At 45.3% G+C, this 12,738-nt stretch overlaps 1 protein-coding gene across 1 annotated transcript; it reads right to left on the bottom strand.

The window, feature by feature from the left end:
- Positions 1-6,340: 6,340 nt before the first annotated feature.
- Positions 6,341-12,524, bottom strand: LOC128062959 (cationic amino acid transporter 3-like). Its single transcript, XM_052655465.1, is given in 12 exon segments — positions 6,341-6,384; positions 6,387-6,461; positions 6,634-6,742; positions 7,022-7,185; positions 7,385-7,581; positions 7,772-7,874; positions 7,969-8,108; positions 8,262-8,484; positions 8,649-8,761; positions 8,965-9,142; positions 11,083-11,241; positions 12,062-12,524. Coding segments are annotated over 12 exon segments (1,878 nt in total). The 5' UTR covers positions 12,435-12,524.
- Between the last annotated feature and the right edge of the window lie 214 nt (positions 12,525-12,738).

The raw sequence follows: 12,738 nt of genomic DNA, 5'->3' as shown, positions 1-12,738 counted from the left end.
AGGAGAAGTCACCACAATGAGAGGCCTGCGCACCAAAACTAGAGAGTAATTCTGATCACCGCAATTAGAGAAAGCCTACACGCAGCAACAAGGACGCCGCACAGTCATTAATTTTAAATTACTTTGTAAGAGTTAGTGGAAAGGTGGAGTGGATTGCATCTCCCCCCAATTGTGCCCCTTTGGAATATGGATAGTTTTGAGCTGAAGGCGATGAAGACCCAGCAGACTGAAACTCCTTGCCACTCCCCCTAACTGCTCAACATAACGTAGTTTAGGGGCCTATACCTAGAGGAGAGCTATTACCAAAGATACATTTTTATCTCAGAAAGACTTGCCTGCATGGAATAGCAAACATTTGTTCATCAGGTGTTGACTCTTTCCATCTTTCCTGTGGGTTCTCTTCATCTTGTTTGAAGCCCCAGGTTCCTACCTACCCTTCTTCCTTCACTTAGTGGAGTGTATAAGCCTCACCTGCCTGACTGTCTTTGTGCCTTAGAGTTTTTATCGGGTTCCAATACATAGCAAATTAAACTTGTTCATCTGACTTATGTCAACTTGATTATTAGACTGGGCAAAGAGCCTGGAAAGAAAAGGTTTCTGCCCCACAGAAGCAAAAGCTGCCAACACAGAACTTGGCACAGTAGATGCTTACTTGGTATGAGCTGAGCGGATGAAGATAGTGATTTTTGTATTGAATTCAACCAGCTCTCCTGGTTCAAATCCACCTATAGTACTACTTACTAGCTTCTGGGCTCCCCTGGTAGCTCAGCTGATAAAGAATCTGCCTGCAATACAGGAGATCCCAGTTCAACTCCTGGGTCAGGAAGATCCCCTGGCAGAGGGATAGGCTACACACTCCAGTATTCTTGGTCTTCTCTAGTGGCTCAGACAGTAAAGAATTTGCCTGCAATGCGGAAGACCTGGGTTTAATTCCTGGGTTGGGAAGATCCCCTGGAGGATGAAATGGCAACCCACTCCAATATTCTGGCCTGAAGAATGCCCATGGACAGAGAAGCCTGGCAGGCTACAGTGTGTGGGGTTGCAAAGAGATGGACATGACTGAGCGACTAAGCATACACACACACACACATTAGCTCGTCTGATTTAACATAACTACCACAGTCTTCCCAAGGAAACTGCGAATGTTCAAGTCCCAGATGAAGGACCAGAAAATACGGAGATCCCACAGTATAGAGGAGACTGAATCCAGGGGTCCACGTATCATAAACTCTACCTAAGTGTAATGTTTATTGTTTGAACACCACTCAACAAACACATCTAGAGACACCAGACACTAATGCAATCTCCCCCACACCACCTCTTCACACACACACAAACACACACACACACACACACACACACAAACTGAGTTCTCATTTCCTTCTGCTTTCATCTAGAAAATGGGTCTCTCCACCCTAAGGCTGGAGCCGGGCTGACCCCTGCACCCTGGGATTGCAGAGGTCTCTTTGGGAGGATGTGCACTCAGAGCCTAGTCTCCACAGAAGAGGGTGACCCCAGACTTACTGGATCCTTGGAGCAGAGCCTGGAGCACTGGGTCAGTCAGGGGGGCTGAGGGTAACTCATGTGGGGCTGGAGCTGAGACCTCTCCAAGAACCGAAGCGGGGAGTCCTGAGCACAGAAGACGGTCCTCACCCCTGGGTTGTTGGGGTGGAGATGGGGCTGTGTGGGCGGGGAGCAGTGTTGCTATCAGCTCTTGACACTTACGTGGTTACCCTCAGGAGGAGGTTCTGAGAGGTATTTTTTCACTGTGGCAAAATACCTATAACATAAAATTGACCATTTTAACCATCTTTAAGTGTCTAGTCGTGTTAAATATATTTGCATTTTGGGTCGTGTTAAGTACGTTCGCATTTGGTGCAACCAAACTCCAGGGCTGTTTTCATCTCACAAAAGTTCAACTCTGTTCCCGTTCAACAATAATTCCCCCTTTCTCCTTTCCCAGTTCCTGGCAATTACCCTCTTCCTCTCTGTGTCTATGAATCTGACTACTCCAGATACTTCATTTAAGTTGAACCAGAATATTTGTCATTTCCTGTCAGGTTCATTTAGCTTAGTAAATGCCCACCAAGTTCTTTCATGTTGTAGCATGTGTTGAAATGCCCTCCCTTTTTAAGGATAAATAGCACTCTATTATTGGGACCTACCACATTGTCTTATTCATATGTTGGTCAATGGGCACTTGGGTTGTTTCATGTTTTAGTTTGGTGAATAATGCTGCTATGAAAATGAGTGTACAAATACCTCTTCCAGAGTGTGCTTTCAATTCTGTTGGTAAAGCCTTGGAAGTAGAGTGAGCTTCCCTGGTGGCTCAGACAGTAAAGAATCTGCCTGTAATGTGGGAATACCCAGATTTGATCCCTGGGTCAGGAAGATCCCCCGGAGAAGGGAATGGCTACCTGCTCTAGTATTCTTGCCTGGAGAATTCCAGGGACAGAGGAGCCTGGCGGGATATAGTCCATGAGGTTGCAAAGAGTCAGGCACAAGTGAGTGACTAACACTTTCTCTTTCAGAAGTAGAATGGCTGGATCATATAGATTTTTGTCTGCTTGTGATGGAGAAATATTCACATACTGAGGTATGAAGTCATTTTTTCTTATGGTTCATCTTGAACTGCGTGTGAGCTAAGACAGCCTGTCCAGCCCTCACAGCTCATTTGCTTTAACCATTGCGGTAAAGAGAGTCTGTTCAGAAGATAAGAATGAGTAACTCCCTTTCCATGGCATCCAAGTTAACACTCCCTCCAAGATAAGGTTCCCGTCCCAGACACCAGGGTCCTGCTGTCTCGCTGTCTGTGTGCTAAGCCTGTCTCTCTTGAAATCTGGAAGGAATTCGCCCTGTCATGTTGATGTGTGAGCTTTGTTTGGATGAGGTGTAAGAGGATGCTGGAAACAAGGCTTCAGCAGAGCAGTTCCTCAGAGCTCTCTGAGAGGCTGCCTTCCCAACTATAGCCCTCAGTTTGGTTCAAATTAATTTTTTTTCTATCCCTATGGTAGGTTCTTCATTTGATCATCAAGAACCCTGAAAAGGAGGGGCTGTAAAACCGGGGACCCAACTCTCAATCCTCCTCCCTCCCAGTTTTATTTACATGTCTTTGCCTTGCACAATCTGCTTGAGACCTGAGACACTCAATTGTGGGGAACCCTTAAGCCCAGCTCAGCACCAATTAGGAGTTTGTTGTTGTTACATTCATTTACGAAGTCGTATCCAAGTCTTTCCAACTCCTTGGACTGCAGCATGCCAGGCATCCCTGTCCTTCACTGTCTCCTGGAGTTTGCTCAAACTCCTGTCCATTGAGTCGGTGATGCTGTCTAACCATTTCACCCTCTGCCACCCCTTCCTACTCCTGCCCTCAATCTTTCCCAGCATCAGGGTTTTTTCCAATGAGTCTGTTCTTCGCATCAGGTGGTCGAAGTATTGCAGTTTGAGCTTCAGCACCAGCCCTTCCAATGAATATTCCAATGAATGATTTTCTTTAGGATTGACTGGCTTGAATTTCTTGCTGTCTAAGGGACTCACTTCCCTAGTGGCTCAGATGATAAAAGCATCTGGCTACAATGCGGGAGACCTGGGTTCGATCCCTGGGTCAGGAAGGTACCCTGGAGGAGGAAATGGCAACCCACTCCAGTACTCTTGCCTGGAAAATCGCATGGACAGAGGAGCCTGGTGGGCTGCAGTCCATGGGGTCGCAAAGAGTCGGACACGACTGAGCAACTTCACTTCACTTCAAGGGACTCTTAAGAGTCTTCTCCAGCACCACAGTTCAAAATCACCAAAGTTCAATTCTTTGGTGCTCAGCCTTCTTTATGGTCCAGCTCTCACATTCACACATGACTACCAGAAAAACCAAAGCTCATAGATTAGACATAGCTTTAAACTCTTTTTTTCATTTCAATTAGTTTCACAAAATATTTTATTTCAAGCAAATACTGTTCATTCCCCTTGATATCATCTGAAAAATAAAATTTTCTCTGTTTTGGGGCACATAAAATATTACATGTACATGGGATTCTTTTATTATATATCTCATCAAATATAATTGAACATGTTCTGCATTTCAGACACTGTTTCAGCTGCTGGGGAGAAAATGGTGGTCAAAAGTGTTGTGAGTTGAATACATTTCCCTGTTCTCAAATTCCTCTGTTGAAACCCTAACCTCCAGGACCACAGAATGTGACTGTATTTGGTGAGAGGGCCTTAAAGAGGTAGCTAAATCTAAATGAGGTCATTAGAGTTGGCCCTAACCCAATATGACTGATATCCTCATAAGAAGAGGCGATTAGAACACAGAGAGCATACACAGAGACCAAGAGGTGGAGAGATTTAGCACATAAAAATACAAGACACCTAAATGCAGTGAATTTCATAGAAACCGTGAACATTTAAAGTATATTTTAATACATATATCTTATATAGATACATATTTTATGCATTTAATTATACATATCTTACTATGTACAGATATATTCACATGTATACACATGCTTCACTTTTTACAAATACTGCATGTTTTACAAATTGATTTGTGACCACTGTGTTATCAGTTGATGTTTACCATATTTTAGAAAAAATACTTTTAAATCAAGGTGTGTACTTTTTTTTTTTTAAAACAAAATGCTATTGCACACTGAGTAGAGCATAGCATAACACAACTTTTTAAAAACGTGACTTTTAGATGCATTGGGAAAATAAAAAATTTGTGTATGACTCCTTTTATTGACAATTTTTTTATTGGGTCATCTAGACCCAACCAGCAATATTCCCAGTGTATACCTGTATGGGTAATCATATTTGATTAATGAATGAATCTCCAATTTGGGTCACATCACTTATTTTATTGGGTGCACTGTGCAGCTTGTGGGAGCTTAGTTCCCCCATTTGGGACAGAACTCGCACAGCCTGCAGGGGAAAAAATGGAGTCCGAATGACTAGACCACCAGGGAACTCCCCATACCATTTAATAGTTATAAAAATGCACCATTTTCTTTCCTGGAGAATTACCCACATTCTGGTTTTGGCTGATTGCATTTTCAGTTGAAATGTGAATCTATCCTTTATATCTGCTCTGAGCTGGGAGTCGCTCTAGAGGCTTGATTGTATTCTGATGCAGTTTGTCATGTTCCAGGAAGTGCTCTGTACTGGTTATCACAGCTCATCGGGTAGCACAGGACCTGGGTGTCCCACATCAGTAAGGGAAGAATGACAATCAGGTGATGTCAACCTCCTCCATCAAAGTTTCACCTGACAGCTTCAGTCCCCATTAATTTCTCAGCCAATAATTTCATTAGAACTCACAAGATAGTGATATCTCTAATTCTGTTAATCTTCCTGCATTTATCCTTTAATCCACCTGATTATTTTGCTCTTTAGTTTCTTGACTTCCATCCCCCTTTTGCTCTACTTCAGTTATTCATTCCCACAAACAACCCTCTATATCATTATCACCGACATCATGCAAGTCCATGACCTCAGTTTCGAGCATTCTGTTCTGCAGCAACCACTTTTCATCTTGTTTCACAGCTTCGTTTTCCATCTTTTAGCTTCACCCAACTGTAAGCATTCATCAACCAATTATTACTCCCCATCCCATTCCCCTTCCTCTAGCAATGCAGGTGTCCTTGTTGTTTTTTCAATTAAGAACTTTTTGTCATCAACTCTGTTGTGCAACTCTAATGTTCTACCACAGAAGAGTAAAGAGAAATGATCATTTGGACGATGTTACACTACATCTCAATAAGCTTGGGGGAAGAGATTAAAATCAGCATTTCCCTTTATCATTATTCAACGATCCACTTTATCTGTTATTCTCTTTTTCTTAAACTCTACTTTGTTCTATAATAAGATAGCTGTCCTAGCATTCTTGTGTTACTGTTTGTACAACGTGTTTGTTCCCTTCCTTTTATTTCCAACCTATTTATGTCCTAATGTTTAAAGTATAACCCTGGACAGGAAATATACTTACCTACATTTCCTTCCCAGATCACAATATCTGTATTTTCAGTGGAAATAGACACAAGAAGGTGCTTCTTATACACCCATTAATACTTTAGTACTTTCTCTGGTTGATGGTTATTTTGTGTACTTTCTTTGTGAAAATTCACCTTGAGGCTCACTTATGAAGCATGTGCTTTTCTGAATATATATTTTGCTTTGAAAAGTTTACTTCAAAATTATTCAATAGTAAAGTCATTTATCTGCTGGCAATAAGCACATGGCTGTAAATGCATTTCACCTTCAGGCTCCATAGAGGCTCAAAGTGCCACTTGAACTGGAAGATACTTCTGAGTCTGGATGGATTCCACACAGCGTCTATGTCCTGTGGTTAAGAAGATTCATCATCAGGGATGTTTCCGTCAAGCATGTGGGATTGGAGGCCGGCGGCTGTTGATCATCATTCTCCCCCAGGCTGTGTCGGATCCCAAATCCAAAGTATACGACAGATCCTAGTAGGGAGATGGGACAGTGAGAAGGGACAGTAGGAGCTCTCCTCACTTAATGAAAGCCCAGCAGGTGTCCTCTGCTTTCTGTCATGTCTGACAGTTTAGGGGAGAGGTAGCAGGAAGACACTTGGGTTCAGTCACTCAAGGGGCCTCAGTTTTCAAGAAAGACACTCACCAATCCCCATCCAGAGGCCAAACTGGACCCAGGTCCTAGTGTTCATCTGCATCATCAAGTAAACATTGACAAAGATGCTCACCAGTGGGAGGATGGGCCAACAAAGGACCTGGGGACAAAGTCAATTCATCCCTGAACGCACTCCAGACGTCTGAAAGGGAGACCCTACTCCACGTGGGCAGGAAGAGTCCAGTTCAACGCAGGCTGTGTGTTCAGTGCCTACTGAGATTGTGTGTGTAAAGCGCTGAGCGTGGATCAGGAAAGGGTCAGTTGGTTTTAGCAACTTCCCTCTGGGAGCAACTCCTGATCCAGCCTACAGCATTTAGATGTCAGAGCAGGCAGCCTTCATTCCTCAAGGTGGAGAGCTTGGATACATAAGGTCACTTACCTTGCAGTGAAGAGGAGAGGGGTTCTGGGGCTGCCTCAGGATGATGGTCGTGACCCCAATGATGAGAAGCAGCAGCACAGCCACTGTTATGTACACTGAGAGTCCAGAGAATACACGGCTGGTCAACAGGGCCAGGATCACGCTCAGGACCATCAGCAGGAGAACTGCAAGGTCAAGGAGGAGGAGAACAGGCTGGACCCAGAAGACAAAGACATCAGGACCTTGGGTCACACCCATCTCAAAACTGCCCACCTCAGGAAGGGCCATTATCTCTCCAAGATTCCTCCTCAACTGCCCAAAACACACTGCCCTCCCCATACTGTCAAATTTGGAATACAGCCAAAGAGAAACCCCACTGCTCACCAAGCAGGAAGGCACATCCATAGACAATCCGCCCAGATTTCTGAGTGGGGATTGTGCTGGGAGGGAACCACAGAGTCTTCAGAATCCTTGAATTTTCTGCTTCAGGTACAGATTGTAAAGGTCTTGCTTCTAGCTGAGGAATATCTATTTCCTCTTCTGCTGTCTCATTCTGGCTTAAATTCTGTTCTGGTTGATACCTGAATTAGAAATATTAAGGCAGTATTAATAGTATCCCCTACTCATCCAAAATCACCCAGATGATTCCATCTCTTCCCCAAATTAATGATCGTTGGTCATTTTGAAGGCAGCATGAAGGCAGAAGAGGATCATCTTCACATCAGTCCCCACCAGTCAAAGAGCCCCAGTCAGTGTGTTGTGGGGTCTCACCTGAGGACAAGCACAGAAAAGGCCACCAGGGAGTAAGCGAGCAGGGTCCCAGTTGACATGAGGTCCGCAAGATCAGTGAGCTCAAAGAGTAGTGCCATGACCGCTAAAATCAGGGCACAAACAAGGTGGGGGGAGAGAGTGAGATAGTGGAAATATGCAAGTTAAGAAAACTGATCAAAGAGGTTTTGTTTATTCACCTGCCAGACTTCCAGAAGCCAAGATGGTCCAGATGGCGGTTTGTGTGCGGGCATGGATTTGGGCAAGTCTCCTGAAAAGGAGCCCATCCTCTGCCATTGTGTAGATCACACGAAACATAGGGAACATGGTGCCCAGGAGGCTGGGAGAGAAAGTGGGCACGTGGGAGGAAGGGGAGAAGCATGAGAGGCTGGGGTTTCTGCTCCCTAGTCTACATGGGGTAAGCTGTTTCTCAATCCGAAGCTACGATGTCTGATAATCTGACAGAGGGTGGAGAAAAAGCTTTGACACTGACCTGGATGAAAGAGCGCAGATGGTGAGGGCAGCCAGAACGCATCTTAGAGGGCCCCACCTAACACTGAGGAAAGCCTGCGGCAGGAGGCTCTCAGGATGAATCTGGTAGTAGGGCACCATGAGGGTGAGTGCTGCTGAGCCACCAACATACACCAAAAAGCAGATGAAGATCGTGACCACGATGCTAATGGGGATGGAAAGCTGAGGATTTCTGGCTTCTACTCCTGCGAGATGGGTGGAGTATTAGGTCAGTAAACACACTGGAATGAAACCACAAAATCCAATTACCTTTCACCTCCAAACACAGTCTAGACTTCTTCCAATCCCTATGCCCAAGGGCAGCCCAACCTGCCCAGACCTTTGATAAGAAACACAGTGACCACGTTACCTGTAGTAGCAATGACATCAAAGCCATCAAAAGCATAGATGCACGTTGCTATTCCATGGAGAATCCCTTCAATGCCAAAAGGTGTAAACCCTCCAGCACCCAGAGGACCCAAGCTGTGATGAGAGAATGAATGAGGAAGAACATGGGTGAGGTGAGTTCAGCCATCTCTACTTCTTTCCTCAGTTACTATCACAACTCCTGGACTCCATGACTCCACCATCGGATTCATCAGCCCCAATACCTTTGGTCCCCACCACGTTCCCAGCTGTGCGTATCACACACATAGACATTATTCAGCCAAGAGGACTCCCCTAACCTCGAGGTGTCAGTGGATGCAGACGTGTTCAACGTGTAGTCCTGTTCTGTGAGGTTCCAGTTGTGCAGGTCTCCCTTAATGAAGCCAGAGATGATGATGAAGATGAAAATAGCAAGGTTCAAGAATGCAAACACTTTGTTAAGCATGACTGATTCTTGAAGTCCCAGAACCAGTAGTCCTGTGGAAAGATGGAATATGAAGCATCCACAATAACTAAATCCGTAGACATACAAAGAAAACTAGTGGTTGTCATAGACTGGGGTTTATGGGTGGGTGAAAGGTAGACAGTGACTGCTTAGCGGGCACAGGGGTTCCTTCTGTAGTGATGAAGATGTTTGGAGCTGCATGGAGGAGATGTTTACATGACACTGTGAGTTTACTAAGTGCCACTGAATGGTACACATTAAGATGGCTAATTTCTTTTTTTTTTAATTTTACTTTATTTTACTTTACAATACTGTATTGGTTTTGCCATACATCAACATGAATCTGCCACGGGTGTACATGAGTTCCCAATCCTGAACACCCCTTCCACCTCCCTCCCCGTACCATCTCTCTGGGTCATCCCAGTGCACCAGCCCCAAGCATCCTGTATCCTGCATCGAACCTAGACTGGCGATTCATTTCTTACATGATATTATACATGTTTCAATGCCATTCTCCCAAACCATCCCACCCTCTCCCTCTTCCACAGAATCCAAAAGTCTGTTCTATACATCTGTGTCTCTTTTGCCATCTCACATACAGGGTTATCGTTACCAAAAGATGGCTAATTTCTTACTGTGGCGATCATCTCACAATAAACACATTGATCAACATCACTTTATACATCTTAAAATTATGTAATATTGTATCTCAATTAAGACAAGCTACGACAAGCCTAGACAGCACCTTAAAAAGCAGAGACATCACTTTGCCAACACAGGTCTGTAAACAAAGTTGCAGTTTTTCCAGTAGTTATGTATAAAAGTGAGAGTTGAACCATAAAGAAGCCTAAGCACCAAAGAGTTGATGCTTTCAAACTGTGCTGCTGGAGAAGACTCTTGAGAGCTCCCTGGACAGCAACGAGATCAAGCCAGTCAGTCCTAAAGGAAATCAGCCCTGAATATTCATCGGAAGGACTGATGTTGAAGCTAAAGCTCCAATAGTTTGGCGACCTGATATGAAGAACCAACTCATTGGAAAAGATGCTAATGCTGGGAAAGACTGAAGGCAGGAGGAGAAGGGGATGACAGAGATGGTTGGATGGCATCATCAACTCAATGGACATGAGTTTGAGCAAACTCAGGGAGATAGTGAAGGACAGGGAAGCCTGGTGTACTTCAGTTCATGGGGTCTCAAAGAGTTGGATGCGACTTAGCGACAGATTGTTATTGTTATAACAATCTCAATTATATCACAAAAAAATCTGGGGGGATATGGTAAATGATTAATTTTATTTTGTGGGAATTTCCACTCAAATAAACAAATATCTTCAGTCTCAGTGCAGGGAAGAAACTTGTAGGCCTAAAGTAAATGATTATCAGGTGGGGATGATTTTGTCTCTGAAGAGACTTGGCAATATCTTGAGGCATTCTGATTGTCATAATTTGGCTGGTGGGCATTGCTGTTATCTAGTAAGTAAAGACTGAGGGTGCTAATCAACAGCTGACAATGACTAAAAAGAAAATTCACGATGAATAAGACAGCTCCCTGACATTGAAGAATGATGTAGTGCCCAGAATGCCAGTAGTGCCAAGGGTGAAAACCAATGGTTTGTATCTTGGCTTCTTGTCTCTCTTATCTCAGTTCACTCCAGTCCTACCTGATGTGAAGAGCTGACTCATTGGAAAAGACCCTGATGCTGGGAAAGACTGAGGGCAGGAGGAGAAGGGGATGACAGAGGATGAGATGGCTGGATGGCATCACCGACTCAATGGACATGAGTTTGGGCAAACTCTGGGAGTTGGTGATGAATAGGGAGGCCTGGCGTGCTGCGTTTCATGGGGTTGCAAAGAGCTGGACATGACTGAGCGACTGAACTGAATTATCCCACCATTCTGGAACTCCAAGCTTTCTTCACCCCAACTCCCCCTCCACATCCCACTCTTCCCGTTCTATCTCTGAGCCCTGTCTCACCTGTGAGCAGCAGCACCAGGAACAGGGCAAAAAAGTCTGGATGCCTGGCCAGGAAGTAGGGCATATATGCAGAGAAAGTTCCCTGGAAGGCCTGAGAGATGTGGTTCCCAATGAGACTGTCAAAGGCGATGCTCCAGGCCTTGGCCTCACTGGCGGTGCCTGCAGCAGCAAGAGAACACTCACTGACAAAGAGAAATTGAACCCTTATCACGTACCATGGGATGTTCTGGGTGGGTGGGGGGGGGGTGGTGGTGGTGAAAAACAGACAAAATACCTAATCTTACAAAGTTCTCTTTTACAGAGTGGAGAGGGTACACCCTTCGCAAGCGGCACTAATGGTTAAGAAGCTGCCCGCCAATGCTGGAGACGTAAGAGATGCAGGTTCAATCCCTGGGTTGGGGAGATCCTCAGTGGTAGGAAATGGCAACCCACTTCAGTGTTCTTGCCTGGAGAATCCCATGGACAGAGGAGCCTGGTGGGCTACAGTCCATGGGATCGCAAAGAGTTGGATGTTACTCAAGCAACCTGGTGCTCAGAGTAGACCCAGATGATTCACAAAACAGGTCAAGTATTTAATATGTTAGGAGGAGATTAACATGAGGCTACAAACTATAACAGGGAAGTGGGACCTAGAGGACCGGGAAATGAGGGTGACAATTTAAGTCGAATTGTAAACAAAAATCCCACAAAGGAAACAGCGGAGCAGGGACTTCAGTATGGTGAGGGGAAGGGCCTGGGGGACATGCCTCCTTATCACCCACTCCTTTCAGTTCCTTTTCCTGCTCAGTTCTTGGTTCAGTCATTTAAGGAGAGCAGAGCTGACCTAACTAGAATACAGTTATAAGGGTTTCCTGCCACGTTACCCAAGCCCCCCCTCAAGGTGGATTAACGAAGTTCTCATGAATCAGTGAGGACTCAAATACCCGCTCTGAATTTCCTGATCTTAAGCCCCACACCTTCCCCTACCCCACCGTCTCACCGATGACAAAGGACAGGATGAGGTTCCAGCCAATGATGAAGGCACACAGTTCTCCCATGGTGACGTAGCTATAGAGATACGCAGAACCGGAGCGTGGTACCCGGGCCACCAACTCCGCGTAGCAGAGCCCGGACAAAAGAGTTGACAGGCCGGCCAGCAAGAAGCAGATGACGATCGCTGGTCCCGCTTCGTACACAGCCACTTCTCCAACCACGATGTACACGCCAGCTCCTAGGGTACCGCTCACACCCAGAGCTGTCAGGTCTCTGGTGTTCAGACAGTGGGCCCTGCCCCTCTCAGACTCCTCCCTGGGCTCCAGCCGCCGCCTACGGACCAGCTTCTGACCAAACTGGTGAACATCCTGACACAACATCCTAGAGAATCGAGGAGGCTCAGATCTGCTGAGAAAACAGCATAGCAAGCCGTCAAGAATGTCCGCCTGCCCTTGGCCCTGGGAGTCCAGTTCCACGGAGTGACAGAGTGATGGGAACAGGTGGTAAGAGGGCAGATGGAACGAGTTCTCTATCTCTGGGATGTGGTTCCTTAAACCTAAGTGAATCTTTTCAGATGTTTCAAAGTTACGGAAAGAGTTGCTTGAAGAGAAGCGAGGGGGAGCACTTCTCTTAATGAAGTGTGATTTTATTCCTCGTATCTTCTTTACTGAAAATACACATCCT

This window comes from Budorcas taxicolor, chromosome 18, assembly GCF_023091745.1.
Source record: "Budorcas taxicolor isolate Tak-1 chromosome 18, Takin1.1, whole genome shotgun sequence".
NCBI lineage: Eukaryota > Metazoa > Chordata > Mammalia > Artiodactyla > Bovidae > Budorcas > Budorcas taxicolor.
The sequence above is the reverse complement of the archived record's forward strand: the minus strand, read 5'-3'. Positions and strand labels throughout refer to the sequence as shown.